Source organism: Pseudopodoces humilis, chromosome 4, assembly GCF_049639895.1.
Source record: "Pseudopodoces humilis isolate 2021_Gansu_Grassland_sample_001 chromosome 4, ASM4963989v1, whole genome shotgun sequence".
NCBI classification, from domain to species: Eukaryota; Metazoa; Chordata; class Aves; order Passeriformes; family Paridae; genus Pseudopodoces; species Pseudopodoces humilis.
Genome location: NC_142203.1, coordinates 68318596 through 68339390, shown reverse-complemented (window position 1 = coordinate 68339390; position 20795 = coordinate 68318596). Strand labels below are relative to the sequence as shown.

Here is a 20795-nt window from a genome sequence, read left to right as displayed (position 1 = left end):
GATTGACAAGGATTTTCTTAGCGTGCAAGAACTGGGAGTTATCTGAACAGCTTTGTTCCATGAAGCATATCCACTCACTGGCTGTTGCTCAGCATTACTGACCTGCCCTCCTTAGAAGCATGAGGCAGCAAGACTATGTGCCTGGGCTGGTCAATGTTGTTGTTCAGATGTATATTAAAAAAAGTGTCCAGTGAATGCTGAAAATACTGAATTAAGAAAGGTTGATGTTACTGTGTTTTGAGACAAAATTTCAAAATTCCAGATATAAAAATGTTTTGGTTTTTGTTTCCTGCTTGGTCAATGGACTCAAAAACTTTAAATTTTAAGACCTGTAAGTCAAAAGGATTCCATGGCAAATTGTACAGAACAGCAGGCACATCTGTTTGGTAGCAGAGGCTGGTGAAACCCTGTATTCTGGTTAGTTATTTCACATGTGAAATCTCTCTGTTGCTGCTGGTGTGCGGTCATGTTCAGCCCTGCTTTGGTGGAAATACATGGAAATGTGTGCTCTTTCGGATTAGAGAGCTGTACTCTTCAGCACTACCCATTGGACACTGACAGAAAACAAGCTCTCAGTCTCATTTCAGGAACTTTCCTTTGTAGATGCATTGTGCTTTCCTGCACTTTCCCTTCCACCTCTGCCAAAAGTTGTGAATTTAATCATTTATCAAGGGTTTCTGTTTAGCTACAAAATCAATAATCATTCTGTGTCAGTTTGTATTCAACAAACATAAAAGGCTGAGGAACAGTGACGGTTAGCTGGTGGTTACAAGTAGAGCAAATCAAGAGGTGATCTGTGGTTTCAGTTGTAGAGTCTTTGTCATGGTTTTAAACCAGTAACTAAAAAAAAATTACTTATTTTTTGCTGTGAGATATGGATTAGAACAAGAGCAAAACAGGCTTAAAACTTAAAAAGAATAAAGAATGTTTATTAACAAACTATAATAAGAAGAACACCAGAATAAACTTTCAGAAAACCCTTTTTATCTCTTACTATTCACCATTCTCTTGTTCACATGACAACAGAGACAAAAAACTTTGGAACTTTGATGGTTAAAACAGTCCCAATTCCTGCTACAGTCTTTTCACCAGTCTTTGTAGAGAAACAGAAGTCTCTTTCTGTTAATTTATGGAGCTTTTCACAAGAAAACTACTTCTGTTACAGTTTTCTATTGCCCTGATGTCAGCTGCCCAGACCTGCTGTTATCAGAGCTCACTCCTCCCATTTCACATCACTCTGAGGTGTGTATGGGCCATGAGTCTAGGGATGGCATTTTAAGGATGAGTTATTCAAAGGCAAAAGTCTTCTTCATCTGTCTCTGTGAGCTTCACTAGAAAACAGTTTTTCTCATTGCCTCCCAAGGCTTCAAATTTTTCAGCACTTCACTGTATCACAATTATTCTACTTTTTTACTCAAAATTTACACTTTGAACACTCTATTCCTCCTCATACTCTATCATGAATTAAAGGAGTTCTTTCAAGACTTTATTGTCCATCTCCATAGCTTTAACAGAAAAATATTTCAGCTCCTAAGAGCATCTTCTTATTCTTTACCTTTTCTGAAACTTAATTCTTTTCTTTACTGTCTCTGACAGTCCATAAAGTCTCTTTACATGCTGATCACTCTCTTTTCTTCTCTCTGGATAAAAGGATTAATCTGCAAGTCTCATCTGGGTAATGAAAGGGTTAAAATCTTGCCCAGGCTATGTAGATGGTTCTGTGACCTCTGCTGGAGCAGGAGCTGGAGCCGTCTGCGATAGAAAATTCCCCATGGCTGCTCTGGAAAGTGTAGTCGCCGCTTTAGCTCGCTGCAGGTCCAGAGCTTTTTCTCCTTCTTTACTCGGCAGTCCCCGGTGAACTCCGTCACTGCAGCGGAGCCAGGGACCGGCCTGGCCCGGCCAGAGCCCAGGGCAAGCCCCGCAGGCCCCATCTCCCGGCCGGGAGCCGCTGGGCCCAGCCCAGCCCCCGCCTGGGCCGCATGGGCTGGGCAGGGAACGGGAGGCCAGCCGGAGCTCTGTTACCTTTAACAGCCAGGAAACAAAGAGAACTAAAGTGCCTTGACTTTACATCTTAAGGTAAGGTTCACAAGTTGATCTCCCTTTTCAATGGTTAAAACGGCTGTCAATTCCCAGTAATGACCAGTAATTGGTCAGGAGAAAAGACTCCCATCAGTCACCAGCAACTTCAACTTCCTTAGCTCTCACAACCACTTTAAAGGTAAAGTCACCCCATGACAGTCTTTCAGCTTGAAGAAATTTCCAAAGCTGGAAAAACGAAAGAAAAGGCCTCTTCATCTTAAAAATTCAGTCTGGGCTGCTGTTTTAATGGGCAGAGGGTGTCAAGTTGCCCTAGAGCAAGTCTCAAATTTTCCAGTGTTATATCTCTTAGCTGCCTGTTTTTCTTCTGCTACGCTAGGCAACAGATACAGAGACTTTTTGCTGAGGGGAACTTTTAGAGGGGCTGATGTTCATTGTAATCGTTTAAAAAAAAAAAAAGAAAAAGAAAAAGAAAATCAGCAGTGATCTTTGCAGTAGTAGCTAGTTCCCAGGGTCTTCTCTGCAAATCCCTGAGTGCTATAGTTCTTATTCCACAGAGTACTGACCTAAAGGACAGTGTACAAATACCAGGGAAGGCAGCAAATGAAACCTGAGGGACGCTGGCAGGGGCAGTATAATAATTCTGGGTTTACATCTTGCATCATTACAGTTTGAGGTATTTCGGGGTGGGCGTGGTCAAGGTTGTTGTGCTTAAGTGAGAGGGTTAAAGACTGTTAAGATAAGAAAGGATAGTAATGGAGAGGGAAGGAGAATGGGATTTACTGGAGACCTTTAGTTCTTGCAACGAGTAGTTCTCATACAAGATGCTCCATCCCTAGAAACATTCAAAGCCAAGTTAGATGGGGCTCTGAGCAATCTGACCTAGCTGAAACATATTTTATGTGCTAACATTTATTTTCCAAATGCCTAAATAACCATTTGGTACGTAGGTATGTAGTTCTTTTTAAATCAGAAGAGGGTAGATTTAGGTTAGATAAAAGAAAAATATTTTTTACAGTGAGAGTACTGAAGTGCCTTGAAGCAAGATTTCCTGTCACTGGGGTTCATCTTCCCTTTACGTTTCTTCATTGGTTATACAGCTTCAGCAGGGCACAGTAAGGGAATAAGAGCCATTGGCCAAGCTCTAGGACATTTGAAGGTGATTCTGTAGTGTTCACTAAACTTTGGCAATCTCTCACCCCTAAACAGCTGAGGTCTAGTTTTGTTTATGATCTGATCTGTGCTTAGCCCAACCGTGATGACTGGGCCTTACCTCTATAGATGGATTCTCATCATCTTCGGGTTGTGTGCTCTTTTGCTGTGGCCAGTCTTTGCAGTCTTCATGTGGATTTAGATGTGAAATCTAAAGTAGTGTTTGGAGATGGCCTTCACCCCAACCCTGTGCAATCCATTTGAAGATTCATCCTGTGTAAGTGAGTGGCTGCTGTAAGCGAGAGTGAGCTGGTTAGCAAGACATTGTGCTCTGAAATAGCTCTTGTTGTGGTATCCACAGAAATGCCAGGTTTGTACTAGATAAATTGGTAAGGAGTCAAGTTGTTCCACCTGGCCTTGGGGTGGTTATGTAAAGTTGCTGTGAACTAACTTGACTTGCTTAAAGGGCAAATGTGTGAAGCTTGTTTATAATCTTTTTTCCCCCCCCTCCTTTCTTTTCTAACTTCTGCAACCATAGGGCACACAGTTGATTTTCAGTGCTGCTAAGGAACTGGGACACTTGTCAAAGTTGAAGGTATTGTCCTGCATGGCTTGTGTTAATGTCCCTGTGTGTAAGCATGGAAGTGTGGTAGTGCATAGCATGTCTTGTGCTTCCAGTGGTATGTTGCTGAATGCAGCTGTAGAGAAATGCCTTTAAATGCCTTAAATGTGCTTAAAAATGCATTCTACTAACATTAGCATAGTGCTTAACATTAAATCTTACTGTGTGTTTAACCATCAAAGTAGTTTTTCTCTTCTGTATACGTGGTGATAAGTCTGGTACGTTGATTTAAAATGAAACAAAATAGATTTCTCAATATCTGGCCAGCTCCTCCGTATCCCCATTTATAAAAGGGAGTTCCTAATGGTTGGAAAGACACTTGTGTTAGCTGTGGATGAATTACATGGACTGTTACAAAAATAGCTGTTGCTTATGGAAGAGAGCCTGTGTCTGTAAATTCCTTCTGCGTGGGCTCCTGTCACAGGCAAGCTGGCATTTAGCAAGAAGGCTCTGTTGATGTGTTTTGACAGTGCATGACGTGACAGTGCATGACATGAGCATTATGAAGTGCACACCACCTCATCATAAGCGAATCAAGCACTAATTCAGTGATCACGACAAGAATGGTATGAAAATAGTGACGCCTTAAAGCACTCAGCTTGCACTGTGTGCTGTGGTTGCACTTGCGCTGCACTGGTATTGTGCAAGAGAAGGAGGTCTAAATCTGAAGTGTCACAGTGCACAGTCTGCTGCAAGAGAGATGGAGCTGGACCTGAACTCTGTGTCAGAGCATGATCAGGGAGATTTTCTCAGTGCCAAGGACTTTCTCCTAAGTGATTATTGCAGTTTCAAAAGGCATTTGTCCCTTTCTGTAGTTTTCTGGTTTTGTCTCACACACTAATGCAGCTGTCTTCATAAACCTTTGTCCCTTGCCTCTGATACATTTTCCATACATATTTATGTGGCCAGCTCATTTAAGGCAGTGCTTATTAGCAGTCCTAGCAAGTGATCAGGGCATGCAGGTGTGTCCTTAGATGTGCACCTGTTCTCCAGCTACATTTTGAGGCTGGTACATAGCAGTTAATAGTCACCTAGCATAAACCTCCAAGTGTGGCTCCCCAGGGGAATAGCTGTCACTTGTGCTGAGTGATGGCCCCATGCACTCCCACGGGCAGGCTGTCATCCCTGGTGACATGGTGGCTCATGAGGATTGTGTTTCCTTCCCTGCTTCCTGTGCTTGCAGTGTTGTGTGTTGCTTCCATGGGAAAAATGGGGAGAAGGAGCTTTGTAGCCAGCCTGGGAGAGTGGCAGCTGAGCCACAGCATCCAAATGTGACTCCTGTTTCCTGAGTTTTCCCTTTCTTTTGCAAAAGCATCAGCAAGGACTCATCATGTTGCAGAAAATAAGCCATCTCTGCCATTTCATCCTGGCATCTGAGGGCAGAGCTCTGAATTTGCTGTTTCTTCCCCTAGGTCACAAGGACAGTCTGTGAGTTCCTGTGGTTTGTGTGCATCCTTGGGCATGGCAACTGAAATTCACTGTTACTTTTTGCTTGTTCCATATTTTCTCATTACTGGAATTTCTAAGCAGATACAGGGCGCCTTTTGCCAGGAGTGGTTTGGAAGCTTTGCTGGTTTCCATTTGCACTGGACAGTGAAGGCCATCCCTCAGCAGCAGCCCGTCTTCAGTTCAGTTACTGTAAAGCTTAACTTTGGGTGACTCTGGACTGCATTTTTAGAAGTGCATGTAATCATGTAAATCAAGCAAGCCCTCGTATGTGTTCAGACTTTTATTTGCATATAGAACTGCAGGAGTACAGGTACACAGGATTTTATATGTGGCAAGAGAGTCGTGCTCAAGTGTGAAAGCACCTGAATTTTGGAGGCCATAAGGGAAATGACATTGTGTCCAAAATCTTTCAGTAGAATAGGAGTATTTTAAGAGTCCATGTAAGAATTGTAGATGTTGTATTTTTTGTCCTTTTGTTTTTGCAGGCACATACAAGCTAACAGGGAAGGCATGGTTCTTCAGACCCCCCCTCCTCTGCATTTTTCAGTTCCACTAAAAGCCTAGGAAAACTATGGGATGGATTTTAAGCTTTATTGGTCTTAAATAGAACAGGGAGAACAGAGCCCTAGTGAATCAGATAACGCAGCTGAAAACTGAGACTGACAGACCTGACAAGCACAGGCTCTCGTCCTGATGACAAATCAATTTCACAGTGTATTTTAAAATGCTCAGAATGCCAACCATAAACCTGGCTTCTTGGTGCCACATATCTGCCTCCCACTTATTATCAAACTCTTTCTGCTCAGTTTGCTTAATAGCCAGCAACTGGAGCAGGGAGCAGCTGCCTCTTCTCCCTTGTGCTGCCCTCAGGATAAACAGCCAGGCTCTGACTGCAGTTTCTTCTGAAAATACCTGTGGAGAATACAAGGATGAGTCTGAGAGATCAAGAAAAGTTTGTTGGGTTGTTTGGGGTTGTTTTTTTTTTATTTCTTCTGCTTGAACTTCCATAATTATTTGATGTAAATATTTGTTTCTTGCTTCTGGCTGGCAATCTGGGAAGCGGAAGGTAGCACTGTGCAGAGTTCTTTATAGGAGCAGTGTGGGATTTGCAGAGGGCAGGTATGCACAGGAATGACAGTCGTGGGCTCTTCTCTGAGTAGGTGCAAATATTACCAGTCTAGTCTCTGGGTTATTTTTACATAATGTGTTAAAGAAAATGACACTGGGAAACTCAGAGAAAGCAGTGATGTGTTGCTGTGCATTGACAGCATGGACACGGGTGGACTGGGTGCTCAGAGGGGCTGAATGAGCTCTGTAGGTGTTTGAGAGAAAAGTGCTGACCACCTGGTTTCTGTGGCAGCTGGGGCAATCTGGCAGGAAGGCCTAGAAAGTCATTTTAACAGATGTGAAGGTAGCTCTGACTTGGGAACACAGCTACCCTGACTAAACTGGCCTCTCCCATGAATGTGGCCTTGGGCTCTGGCTGATTTTGCACTTAATCTGACTGTCAGACAGAGAAAAGAACACTTTACCCTCTGTGTACTGACATCTCTGTGTACTGAAGTGTGAAGCCACATCATCTTCAATTGAATTACCCCCAGCTCACACAGAAGAAGGGGGAGAGCTATTGCTCCCCTCAGGACAGCGTATCACAACAGAAGGCACACTGCAGCTCACTGAGTACTGTGCCCCTGCACACAGTCCCCAGACCAGGGACATCCTGTGGGGGGAAAGAGGCACATTGAGGCACATCTGTGCTAGTCAAGAAAGCAAGGTGTGATCTTCTCTGAGAAACTGACAACTTGAGAGGCATCTTCTCTGCAGTCCAAGGCTTCACTGTGTAAAGTTGATAGCTAGATGTCTGTGAGAAGTATAGCAAATGCCTCTAGACTGCAGAGAGCCCTGTCTCCATCAGGCAGAGATGGATTGCAGTGGATAATGAAAACAGCACCAGGCAGTTTGAAGAATCAGCAAGCTGCAAGATAGCCAGCAGGTCTGTCCCTTTGAAACACACATATGATACCACACACTAGATGTGCTTTACACAGAAGCAACTGAGCAGATATGTCTCCTGGAAAGTGTCTAGGGGCCTGTGACATATTTAAAGTAGGGATAAAGAGTCTTTGCCTGATATACATGCATCTTTTTAATGAATGTTTTAGAACCCAACTTGAAGTCAACTGGCCTGACCCTCCAGCTGATCAGTTAGAATATGGGTTTGTGCAAAACTTTGACTTCCTAAAATATGCTGTTTTCCCCTGAGACCTAGACTAAGCATCTGAGAGAAACAGCTTCATGAAATGCCAGAGGATGGCACATCCTTGTAGTCAGCCAGGAGTCCAACAGGAATGTGCTTCCACTGCAGAAAAGGGAATTCTTTCCCAAGTGGATACTGGCTTTTTGCTGTCAGAGTTGGGGGGTCTTAATGGAAATAATGTCTTCTTTTAGCAAACGTATTTTCTTTCATTTTTCTTCTTTTCCAAAAATGACAGAATGAATTAATGACCTTTATAGTTGGAAAAGTTAAAAAAATCCACAAATGACAGACATATAACAACTTTGACTAATGCCTGGTTCTCAGGCATTAGTCATTTCTCAGAATTCCTTGATTTAGGTGGTATCTGGAGAGTTTTGTTGTGACTTTTCTAGTATGATGGTGGCAGGCAGGCTTCTGTTTAGGTTTTCTTGAGACACAAACTGTGATTTTAAATTGTCACTTACCTTTGTCCAGTTCCTTCCTTATTTACGTCTTCTGTGCCTGCAAGAAAGAGAGAAAATTCCTTTATTTCCAAGTTAAGCTGTAATAGACAACTCAGAGACTCCATTAAACATTCCTCGAACAGCTGAATTAATGCTGCCACCACATAGATACAGCATGAATCTGGAGAAAGTGGTGATACTGGGCACTCCTTTTTCTTTAGCCTCTGATAGCACACTCATGTCAAATACAATGGTTGTTTGCAGGATCATATGGTGAGAGAAGAAACCAGGAGCCTCACTCCAAAGCAATGTGCTGTTCTGGATCTGGCACTGGATACAATCAAAGTAAGTGATTCCATTTCTGTCCCTGCTGTCACAGTGATAAAGGCTCTAAGTGAATACTGCCATGTTTGTGTACACCTGAAGAGGTTCAGGGGACTGGCTGCTGGGAGTCAGCATATTCATATTTAAGTGCTTTGGAAGAGGAATGCCATAAGCAGTTGGTACCAGCTGGTCTAAGAGCTGGGTTTCCAGTACAGAAGCTGTTTTGTGATTTTTTCCAGCTGTTTCCTATCTATACACATAGCTGCACGTAGATGTTGGTTGCTGGTTTCAATTCTGCTCAGTACCTTTCCTGTTTCTCTTAGCAATATTTCCATGCTGGTGGGAATGGTCTGAAAAAAACCTTCTTGGAGAAGAGTCCAGACCTACAGTCACTTCGATATGCTCTCTCCCTCTACACTCAGACCACGGACACTCTCATCAAAACATTTGTCCAGTCTCAGACTGCTCAGGGTAAGACTCTTTTGTGTTGGCAGAGTTCAATGGAGCTCTTGGTTCTGTTCATAATTTCTCTCCCTTGTACTGCCAGTTTGTAGATGCTGTTGGCAGTAACATTTCTGAAAGTGTGACAGTTTGGAGCTTTTGAAACTGGGAGAGGGAAAGGGGGTTATTTGCCACTCCATGACTACATTTGGAGAGAGCAGAAATACGTGAAACATAAGGCCTGGGGTGTTTGTGGTCTTTTTTTTTCTCTGCAATCCTCACTTAACAGTCACGTTTCATGAATTAATGTGGGTGGGTGGCTTAAGCGAAATTTGAAGTTACTGTACTGAGGCTTGCACGGTGGTGTGAGGCAGCATTTCAGCAAGACATCACTGCAGAAGCCAGTCAGTTTGTAACAGGCCTGTGTCACAGGCCAGCTGCTGGCACAGCCTGTGTGGCCCTGACTAAGGCTGACAGCAGTGTGATGAGTCACGGAGCTACAGGCTGCCTGTAAAGGGAGAAGTCTCACAGGAGAGCAACAAATGCACTGTTTTGTCTGTAGCCAGTACAGGGTATGTGGGAGCTAGATGATTACAGATCATCACAACATATTAATAAGCTGCTGGGATGGGTCACCAAACTGTTTGGTGACTCTCTGAGAAGCCTTATGGCTTAGTGGTGCTGTTTCATTGAATTTGGACGGGTAAACAGTTAATTTCATTGCTTTCATGTGATTGTACAGAATAATTTGGTCTGTAGTCAAGAACCTTCACTGGCTGACTGTGAATGTCACTATTCTCAGTTAGAGGAGACAGATGCTACTAAGGGTCGGGTCTAAACAAAAACTGGTAATTTTGTGTTTTCAGGCTGTTTAATTAAAAGCCTTTCATTAAGCTACTTCATCCCAGCAGCAAAGTCATACAACTCCATGGCATGTCTTTTTGCATGGGTCCTTTTTCTTTCAATCCTTCCAAGCCTGAGAGCACTGACAACCCCCAGACTATGCCAGCATGTCATCAGACTGAGCCCAGGATCAAGGGGGAAGCACTCCCTAGCTCACATACTTTCCCTTCTGTGCAAATGAAGCTGCTTGATACTGGCATTCCCCTAGCAGTATAGAGTTCAGAGATTTTATGAGCAAATCAGGGCTTGTTTCTAAAGAGGAAAGTTTGATTTTTTTTTGGTGGGTTGTATCATCAGAAGAGGATGCTCAGAGGGGACCTGAAACTACCTGAAAGGAGGCTGTGAGGGTTAAGTTGGTATTTCTTGCCATGTCTCAAGAGAAAGGATGAGAGGAAATGGCCTGAAGTTGTTCCAGGGGAGGTTCAGGTTAGATATTAGAATTTATTTTTTCATTGAAAAGGTGGCTAGACATTGGAATAAGTTGCCCAGGGAGGTGGTGAAGAAGTGTACAATCTCTAGAATGTCTAGAAGTGTACAAGACATGTCTGAGTGTGGCATTTGGGGACATAGTTTAGGGTTGATTTTGGTGGTGCTGGATTAACAGTTCAACTAGATGACTTTGCAGGTCTCTTCCAGGCATGATGGCTCTGTGATTCTATGATCTCTGCCTATAGCAGCACAGTGTAGTCTTCATCATGTTGAAGCATACTGCATTAAAACACTGAAATTAAATAAAATATCAGTACCTTTGGGAGAATGGTCCTGTAGCTGTGTCCCAGCAGAGCAACAATGACATCCAGTGGCCAGACAGGTCAAAGACTACTACATCCACTAGGGACTCCAGGAACCTGGCTGTTGCCATCACTTACACAATCCACATTTTGATGGTGAACTTGAGTGCACACTTGAGTGCTTGCAATGTTTGCTTTTCTGTGCACATATTTCCCATTATATATTCAAACTGTGAATTAATGGAAGCAATTTTTTAATGTGGATACTGTTAAATTTTCATCCTGAGCTAAGATAAAAAAGTGCAGCAGTCCATACTACAGTCAGGAGTACTTAAAATTAGAGAAAGAAAAGTGCTCCATTGAAGTCACAAAAGTGACAAATTCAAAGTTGATATGAGAAAGTAGCTTCATGCAATGCATAATTTGACTGTTAAACTTCACTGGGGGCAAGTATTTGGCAGCAACACAAAGATAATGGGGAGATTATCATTACTGCTTAGAACCAGGAATATACAGGGTTGCCACAGAAGTGGGTGCATGGGTATTTATATATTTTTTAAGAAGCTTAGAAAGAATGAAGCTCTGGGTTTAGGGCATCATATGCACACGTTACAAGATCATCAATTAAATCTCAAAGCTGACTGATGACATTTCTTTGTGACTTAGTCTAAGGCACTGTAGGGAACAAGTGCAGGGCGTCCTAGGCCACTGGTCCAAATCTGTATCTTATACATTAGTAGGCTTGAGAACTTTGGACCCTGTGTGGGGAATAAAAGATTTGAGCTATGCCACCTAATATCTACAGAATCAGTGCTGGGATATCTCTAAGAAAGGCATGACTCTGATCTCTTCTCTGTGCTGACCAGTGACAGGACTTGAGGCAACAGCCTAAAGTTGTGTCAGGAGAGGTTTAGGTTTCATCAGAGGTTCTATTAGGAAAAGGTTCTTCACCCAGAGGGTGGTTGGGCACTGCAACAGTCTCCTCAGGTAAGTGGTCACAGCACCAAGCCTGAGTTCATTAAATGTTTGGACAATGCTCTCAGGTAGAAGTTGTGACTCTTAGGATGATCCTGTGCAGGGCCAGGAGCTGGACTCAATGACTCTTGTGGGTCACTTCCAACTCTGCATATTCTGTGATTCCCTCCCAGAACTGGGGCTAATGGATTTTACTTGCTTACCCTTGTCATTAACCACAGCTGGGTCTGGAGAGCTGCACACGGGTTGGAGGGACAGAAGGGACTGCACATATTTACAGCTGATATCTGCTTACTGGAGCTCTGTGACTGAGGTTTCCCTTTGCATTAGTGTCACAAGCTCATGGGATGACATAGCAGGATCATTTAAATGCTGTTTGATTCTCTTACTTCTCTGCTCAGTGGTTGCACCTTCCAGTTTGTGAGGTAGCTATTGCTTTCATTTTATTACTGAGTAGGCTTCTATGGTACTGTGCTGCTCAATGTTGGCTCTGCATATTTGGATCAGAGCTCTGGTTTTTCTAGCACAAATTCTGTTCTCTTTTAACCCAGACTATGCCTTACTTTCAGATAGCTTTTCTCTCCAAATCCTGGTGCAGAAGATCTAGGAGGATATTTTGTCTGTTAAGAGCTAGAATATTTGCCATGTGTTTAAGTGACATTGCTAATTGTGTTGTAATTCATACTCTCTCTCTTTATCCTGCTTGCTTTCTTGCCTTTTGAATTCATGTCTCAGTGCATGATGGGAAAGGTATAAGGTTTACCGCTAATGAGGACATTCTTCCTGATAAGGGTATGTTCAAGATGAATGTTGTTGCCATAACAACATTACCCAACGGCCTTGCTTTTGAAGTCATCTTGCCCATGCTCAGAAACCTTTTCCAGAGTCCTGTTCCTTGTAGTTTTCATGTAGAAGTGAGCTTCCACTGAATGCTTGCATCCCACAGACTGAGCCACAGGTTGTGTGGTTTAGAAGTCTGTACCTTGCCTGAGAGCCTGTTCCCAAGCTTGAGATTTATTCATGGGATGTGAAAGCTGTCTTGAAAATCAACTGGTTTTTGGGAGGTGCTGCAGGCTTGTTCCGCTACCCTTTACCGTGGGGTGTGTGTTTTCAAGTCCTGGGCTTGCATGCATGTGGTCTGCTGAGAAGGGCTACTGTAATATATGGGAATGTTGGATATGCACTCAAGGTCATGGCCAAGCTTGAACCATCTGGCTTGAAGGGGAGTTATCTAAAGGTCTGGATGCCCAAGAGACCCATAAATATTAAGTCTTGCAGTGTTTCATCTCTTAATTTATTTTTTGCTGTCCAAAGTATTTTTATTATCTCAGGTGAAACACATATATAACCCATTGCACGAGCTCAGTTCTGTAGTTTCACCCTTCAGCATTGCAATACCAATGAGGCTTTCATGTCAAGAACTAAATCTGCTTGTCACTAAATGTACAAGTATGTGTATGCACACAGCTGTACATGCTCAGAATATTTTTTGTTGGCCATCTTCAGAGTAGTTTTTTGTCTTTGAAAAATTCAGTTCATAGAACAAGATTTTTATATGAAAAGACAAGAATGAAGGTAGGGAAAAAAATTGTAATACGAGTTTTGTCTTCTTCAAAGGTAATGGGATGATTCTGCTCTCATTCTTCTGAGGCATCAGCTTTTCTTTTATAACCTACTAAACCTACAGTAAAGATCAATAAAGACCTGAGTGTTTGGTGGCTGTTGTTTCTGTGGATGTGGCCATTACATACTGTTGGTAATTCTGCCTGTTCCTGTGGAAAATTACAACGGTGTGACAGACCCACACCATCAGATGGATCAGGTCAATAATTAAGCCTACCAGTTTTAAAGCTCTATGCTCATATACAGAAAAAAAAAAAAAAAAGCTGTATTGCCCATCTAAGCGGGGAGGAAAGAGTACATTCAAGACCATATTTGTTGCAGCCTAAAGATTGTTTAATGTACTCAGGTCAAGAATGAGAACCTTACCCTGAGGTAATAATCTGAGGTTCTGTTTTAGTTGGTCAGATACTTTTACTGGTATATTAATGTGACTTTCACAGCCTACAGTTAGTTCTGTGGCATGTAATTTTCCTCCGAGAATTGCACAGGTTGGCATTTAACCTCTTGGTTTTTAAATTAGTGTTTTTGCTGCCTGCAGACCATTCTTGTGAAAGTTGACAAGTTAGATCAGTCTCATCAAAATGCTTGTGTAATGATATCCTTCAGTATCCTTATCTAGAATTTCAAACAGACCAGTTTTTCACTTAGTAATGTATCTTACCCTCAAATTTGACAAAATAACTGCTATTCATAGGAATTCAATTACCCTCTAGGTATCTCAATTACAACAGCATTGCTAATTGTCAAACTGAGGTCAGGCAGTTATCAAAGAGAAAGTCAAATCAATCTCACTCTCTTACTGAAACTTGATTTTCATTTTGCAAAGCAGTCGTTTTCTGTAATTTACATGACATCTTAATTTTATTACCCAGAAAAATGTCATTTCCACATATTACATGATGATAATTATGATTAAAAGTTGAAAAGTCAAAAAAAAATCGTAATATATTAATTGTAAGCTTCACGAGATCTCCCTCTTTTACGAGCATGGTATCTTTTCCTTCTGAAGCTACATCTTGTTAATTGATAAAGGGAAATAAGCATGCAAATTGTGAATGCTTCTCTCTCATAATTTTTGATGCACAACAAAAATGGGATTGTCATCATCTTCCAAAGGGAACCAGATAAACAGTCAGTATGACAACTTTTAGGTGATGTACAACATGCAGAAAGGTTCTTGGAGGGTGAGACTGCACTGTGGCTCTGTGCAAATCACTAATACCTATATATATATTTTTTTTTTCCCCTACATTTCCTCTGTTGTGTGATGTCCTCCCCTCCTTTTTTGTTTGTTCTTGAGTTTTTTTGTCCTCCCTTCTTCCCTGAGCAGACAGGAATGCCAATGCCCACCACTGGAATGCCTGCATGTATACACAGTAGCTTGCCAGGAACCTCTAAAAAATCCTTGCTCCCTGTGAAGGTCTGCTGTTGAGTGTTAGACCTTTTAAATTCTTCAAAAATCTTGACTGGTGTTCTCAACAGGATGCAATCTTTGGTGGAGTGGAAGAAGTGTTGGTGTTTATGTGTGTTGGGCATGTGAGCCTGATGTTATCTTGCATTGCTGTGACTGAAAATCTGGCTCTGAGAGGTGTGCTGTGAAAACACCACATTGTCTTCCTGAGACCATAAAGACTTCTGCCAAAGACCAGTAATCCATGTGTCCATGGGGGTGTATCCATTTTCTTCCAACAGGCTCCGGTGTGGATGATCCTGTGGGAGAAGTGTCCATCCAGATAGACCTGTACACCCACCCAGGAACTGGGGAGCACAAGGTCACAGTGAAAGGTATGGCAAAGCACGTGCTGCTGCTCAGGCTCGCCGGGGCAAATCTCCAGCTGGCAGTCAGGGTATTTCTGTGTTAGCTTATGGGATCTCAGGCCAGAATTGTTTTCTCTGTTTCACATCAGGGACATGCAGAGAAACAGCAAATGAGCTTGTCCAGCCAGGGACATGGCAGTGCACAGCCCAGTTGTTTATTGGCAGCGATGTATGCAAGCAAACAAAAATCAGATGATGGCTCTCACCAGGCGCCACAGTTTAGTCTGTGCTGCAGAGAACAGGGCAGGCTGATCTTGTGAAACTGCTCAGTGTACACCCAGAGATTACAGAGCCAGTGAGAGTTCAGATGCTTCTCTCCCCCATCCTGAAGGCCACCCTGGCTCCTGAACAGTCTCTCTGGAAATAACCAAAGCAGTGATTCATTCCAGGATTCCTTTTCCTCCATCTCCTTTGCTTGAATACAGCATACTTAACTACTTCAATTTCCTCTGAAGATTTATATGAACAGTTCTTCAGGCCTCTCTTCTGGCTAAATCTACACTGAAGTGCAAAAGCTGATTTTCAGAGCTATTTCCTTTGCTTCAGTCTGTTCCCTGGAGTGACCTGAGATAGAATGAGAATTAAAACCTAATAGTTCTGGATCCTGGTACCACCTGCAGCTCATGGGCTTTGTTTGTCTTACCTGCAGTCCCACTTTCCTTTTCAACAGAGACTTTAACATTGGCCTCCAAAGTGCCCCATTTTTTTCTTACCCAACACACAATGATCATATCAGCATGGAATTGTCAGGGCAGCCTGCCCAGAGCAGCAAAAATGGCTTTTCTTGGGCTTATTTCTAGACAATCTATATGGCAGAAGTTACATACTGTCCCAAACTTTAAACTCCCTTCACAGAACTTAAACTAGATAAAAAAAGCATATCCCTGCATTACAAAGTAGTCCTGCCCATGTGTGCTGTGATACTGTGATGTTTTGAGTTAGAAACAAGAAACTGAAAGCAGGGCAGAACTGAAGGATGTCCAGAGCAATGAGTACAAATGAGTATTTGCTGTAAACCAGGTTGTGACTCTCTTTTCCAGTTGTGGCAGCCAACGACCTGAAGTGGCAGACATCTGGCATGTTCCGTCCATTTGTTGAAATCACCATGATTGGGCCCCACCAGAGTGACAAGAAGAGGAAGTTCACAACCAAGTCAAAGAGCAACAACTGGGCTCCAAAGTACAATGAAACCTTTCATTTGTAAGTGTGAAAAATACCCTGAGGATCTGGCATGGCAAGTGCAGATGCAGGGGGACAGATAGGGTTTTCCAGAGTCCCCAGACAGCCTGCTCAGGGCGATGAAGCGTACATGAACCAGTAGCTTGGTACTGTCTCTGGTGTCTGGGCAGAAAAGCTGGATTATGATAGCTTTTGCTGCAGGTGGGATGCAGAGGTTTGCTCTCTACCAGCAGTGTCCTTTGGCTACCTTCTGAAATGCTCTGTGTGTCCTATGAACACATTTTACTGTGCTCTGTCATTTTAATGAACTTCATATTTTTTATTGGTAGAGTTGAGGCTAAAAGTTCATTTTTATTTATTTCTTAATCTTAATGTGTGTTTTTATCCCAATTTGACCTGTGGGACATGCTTTCGGAACTCGTTTCCAAGGATACAGCCCTTGGAACTGATAGCAAGTTACACTGCTAAAATTGCTGTGTTTCTCTGCATCGAGTATTGATTTCTTCTTATTTCATTTTCTTTCATTATTACAAGGATATATTCCTTCTTGGGAGGCTTAACAGAGGGAGCTGCAGGCTTGGGCTCTCTCAGCTGTACATATAAAAATGAGATGAGGAGAACTGACCAGCAAAAGGCTGTAAATGTCTCAGGGAGAAGGGAGTGTTCATATAATTGTTCCATTCTCTGAGGAAAGGCAGGCTTCCTCTCAGTGAATAGATTTTGTTCCTTTTATTCTCTTAATTTTAGAAACATCAGAAGGGTTGGGGATTTATTTTTCTTAGCTTTCACATTAATGGAAGGTCCTGAATCTTTAACAAAGACTTCATCTAATTAAAATAGTAATTCTGAAATGAAGCCACACTTAGCAGAAGCAGAAATGTTTAAAGTCATGAGTTGAAAATCTATTAGCATGGCTTTAATGTTTCCCCCTCCTCTCGTTTCACAGTTTAACACACACACACACAAATACACACAAGTTGCAAATGCAGCTTGAAAGGGGTTGCTTGTTTTAATTTCTTCAGTAACCAGGTTTTCTTTAGCTGCTATAAATTGGCAAAAATGCCCACATGGTGCAGGTTTTACTTCTCTCTTTCTGACCGGGGTTTTCTGTAGAAAGGAGTTTTCTGTGACTTATCAGAACCCTCCAGTCAGGTGCTGGCACCTTTGTTTTTGCAGTCCAGACACTGTAAGTGAACTTGTATGTGTTTTTCAGCATCCTGGGGAATGAAGATGGCCCCGATGCCTATGAGCTCCAAGTCTGTGTGAAGGATTACTGCTTTGCCCGGGAGGACCGGGTTCTGGGGATAGCAGTGATGCAGCTCAGAGACATAGCAGACAAAGGAAGCTGTGCTTGCTGGTGCCCCCTCGGGCGTAGGATTCACATGGATGAGACCGGACTCACAATCCTGAGGATTCTCTCTCAGAGAACCAATGATGAAGTTGCCAAGGAATTTGTGAAGCTGAAATCTGAGTCCCGCTCCACAGAGGAAGGCACCTGAGCTGAGCTGTGTAATTTTCCCTTTCCTCTTCTGCCTTGTGCCAATATGTGCAAGTGTTCAACAATTCTTTTATTAATTGCAAAAGGGTTTTTTCATGTTGTCTTTGTCAGCTCCGATAGCGCACCTGTGCTGTATAGGAAACAAATCCATCAATCTGATGTGAATTATTTATTTTTTAGTAGCTGGGTAAGACACCGTAGAGAATGAGACAATCTCTTCTTATTTAACATGTAAATTCTGCTTTGTGTATATAAATTATTTTATATTGGAGGCTGGAATTGCTGGGTTTTGTTGATATGCAGCACTGTGATTTTATCCTCTGAATTTGGCAGGCATTAAAAAGGTTCTGCGTAATCACACTACGATGCAAACACAACTGTGTGGAAATTGGGAGGAGATGATTTGGGGGGGTTTGACAAAGCACAGCTATCTCTCATTGAATTCACGTACTGTGGAGCTGCCTGGGGATCTTCTGACACAGATTATGCCAACATGATATACAGACACCTCAAAGAAGAGGTTGCAGATGGCTCTGAGGATGCACACCGAATGAATGTATGTCCATGGGTGTGCTGCTGTGAGCGCAGGCGAGACAGGGCCACAAGCCCGGGGTGGGGCCTGAGATCTCGTAGCCAAAAGCTGCAAAGGCAGCGCACCAGGAGCAAGCTGCAGCTGTAATTAGCTGGTGTGTCTTGGAGAATACAAATCCCCACGTGCTGCTGTGAGTCCCTGATGGCCGTGGGGGTGCTGTAAGCTGCTCAGCTCCGTAAGGCACGCTCGGGCTGCCGTGACCGACACGGTCGGGAAGGGATCAGCGTTAGAATTGTAGAGTTAGAGCCATTACAAATCACATGGCTGCTATGTGCTTTTTCCACTTCAATATTCTTTTGTTAGTGTTTGACAGAGGATTGGATAATTTAATATTGCAGGCTTTCTGTAGCATTTTATTACCCTGGAGTAGCTAAGACCATTCCTCACTATGAACCCAGAGATGGTGGCTTGCTTGGGAGAGAGGAACACACCTCCCCTCTGCGAGCCCTCAGTCTGGAGTGCTGGTCAAGGGGCAGCACGTCCATTTGCTTCTGATCTTGGAGATGCTGTTGGCCGTGCTGTGGTTGATCCATGCTGATTGTTATTAATCTTATGATACCATTGAAATATTTTTGCACTGTCTTAAAGAAGCATCCTGCTTTTGTTTTCTTAAGAAACAAAACACTGTCCTGAGCAAAGTAGTTGCAGGGAGGTCAGAATTTCTGACTGAAAATTTGTAAGCAGGAAGGTCTGGAGTGGTGATTGCACCTGAGGCATGTTTGTTGGAGGGTTTTTATTGGGGATATTTTTGCTTTTCCAGCTGCCCTTGTGCTCTGGAAAGTGCAGCTGGAACAAGCCAGTCCTTGCCCATAAAGTACTGTAATACTGTCAATAAATTCAAGGACTGCATATTGAATGACTTTTTTTTTCCTTTCTATTTTCTCTGACACTTGTGTAGCTGTATGATGACTCCTGTATTTCATGGGCCTGCTTGTAGAGTTCTGAGACAGTACATCTGCTTTGTTCTTGTCCATGGTGTGTTATAATAATGCTCTTCAAAACTCCACGCTATTTGTCATGATTTTGAATCATTGTACGTGCCATTGTTACTAGAACTGTTAGTATGGTCTTTAATAAACTCTTTTAGCAGCATTTGGACTTGACTGTTGGACTGTAACTGTGATTGGGTTTCCTAAATCTTGGAGGGCAGAACCACTGCAGCATCTTTGGAAATTATTCAGGTTTAGTATGTAGATTTCTTTAGTGCTTTAGATGCCTAGCAAGGAGTATGAGTCAGAGAGTTCCCCCCTCCTCCATGGTGCCTCTGTCTGGGACATCTTTCCCTGAAGTCCTTGGCTTCAGATAATACTCTGAGACATCACGGAAAAGCATAAAAAATAGCTCACTTACTTTTTTTTCTCCTGTCTGGCCTTTAAGTCACATTTCCTTTGTACTCAGGGTAGTCTCCTGAAGGTGCTGAATGGAAAGACTCAGAAAAGGCAGTTGGATACTTCACAGATAAGAGATGAAGAAAAATAATTATATATCAAACTTGATTCATAACTTTCAGCCTCTTATGAACATTAATACTCTCTAGACGGTGGTATGCACAAGAGATGAAAGAATAAGCCTTCTTGATGTCAAATAAACTACTCCCCCTCCTCATTTTTTGGGGATTCTGCCAATTTCCAGCAGACAAGGTCAGATAACTTAGAGACTCGTATTTCTTGATAACATGGGTCTCTGAATTTCTGTGATCTGAAATGCCATTTTTTCCTTGGTTAGCATATGCTTAGCAACAGAGTCACTTGGGAGACAGTCCTGAAGAGCAGAGGAATTGGGGAATTGGATATTCTTCATGAAGTGAATCTTAAGGCACAAAGCAGCAGCTGGAACAGAGAGCTTGGGCTGGAACTCAGAGAAGAAAGGGAAGTTTCTGACCCTGGAAGAAGGGACACCTTGGGACAATAAGAAGGACTTGTAATTGTGGGATTATTCTGGGAGAACATTGAAAGGGCCAGAGCACAACTAGAACTTAATCTGGCTACTGCCATATAAAACAGTTTCTATAAATACATCAGCTACAAAAGGAGGGCTAAGGACAAGCTCCATCCTATATTGGGTGTGGTGGGAAACATAGCTAAAAAGGGTAAGAAAGGCTGAGGTGCTTTATGCCTTCTCTGCCTCAGTGTATAATTGTAACACCAGTTCTCAGGGTACACAGCCCTGGGAGCTGGAAAACAGCAATGGGGAGCAGAATGAAGCCCCATGACCAAAGGGAGATGGTGACCTGCTGCACCACTTGGATGCACACAGGTCTGTGGGCCAGATGGGATCCAGCCAAGGGCACTGAGGGAGCTGGTGGAAGTGCCCACCAGACCTCTTCCCATCATTTACCAGCAGCCCTGGCTCACCAGGGAGGTTCCAGCTGACTGGAGGTTGGCAGAAACAATGTCTTATCTATGAGCAGGGCCAGAAGAAAGATCAAGAGAGCTACAGGCCTGGCAGCCTGACCTCAGTTCCATGGAAGGTCATGGAGCAGATCATCCTGAGTGCCATCATGGACACACACAGGAAAGCTGGGGACCAGGCCCAGGCAGCATGGGTTTGTGAAAGGCAGGTCCTGCTCGACCCACCTGACCACCTTGTGTGACAAGGTGACCCGTGTAGTGAAGGAAGGGTGAAGGAAGGGCTGGGAATGTGTCTACTTGGGCTTCAGGAAAGCCTCTGACACCATTTCCCACAGCATCTCCTGGAAAAAAACTGGCTGCACTGTTCACTGGATGAAACCAAGCCCAGGGTGTGGTGGTG

General features: G+C 43.0%; 1 protein-coding gene across 8 annotated transcripts in view; it reads left to right on the top strand.

The window, feature by feature from the left end:
• UNC13B (unc-13 homolog B) overlaps positions 1–19094 on the top strand; it is a 208741-nt gene extending 189647 nt beyond the window's left edge. For 5 of the 8 annotated variants that reach the window (XM_014257005.2, XM_014257004.2, XM_014257001.2 and 2 more), the window contains 7 exons: positions 3728–3784; positions 8225–8305; positions 8608–8755; positions 12070–12126; positions 14650–14742; positions 15816–15975; positions 17168–19094. In XM_014257005.2, coding sequence (XP_014112480.2) covers positions 3728–3784; positions 8225–8305; positions 8608–8755; positions 12070–12126; positions 14650–14742; positions 15816–15975; positions 17168–17453 — 882 coding nt within the window. In that variant the 3' untranslated portion in view covers positions 17454–19094. The remainder of the gene's footprint in view (positions 1–3727; positions 3785–8224; positions 8306–8607; positions 8756–12069; positions 12127–14649; positions 14743–15815; positions 15976–17167) is intronic. The other 3 variants (XM_088054006.1, XM_014257002.2, XM_014257003.2) reach the window with 2 other exon arrangements.
• Positions 19095–20795: the final 1701 nt, after the last annotated feature.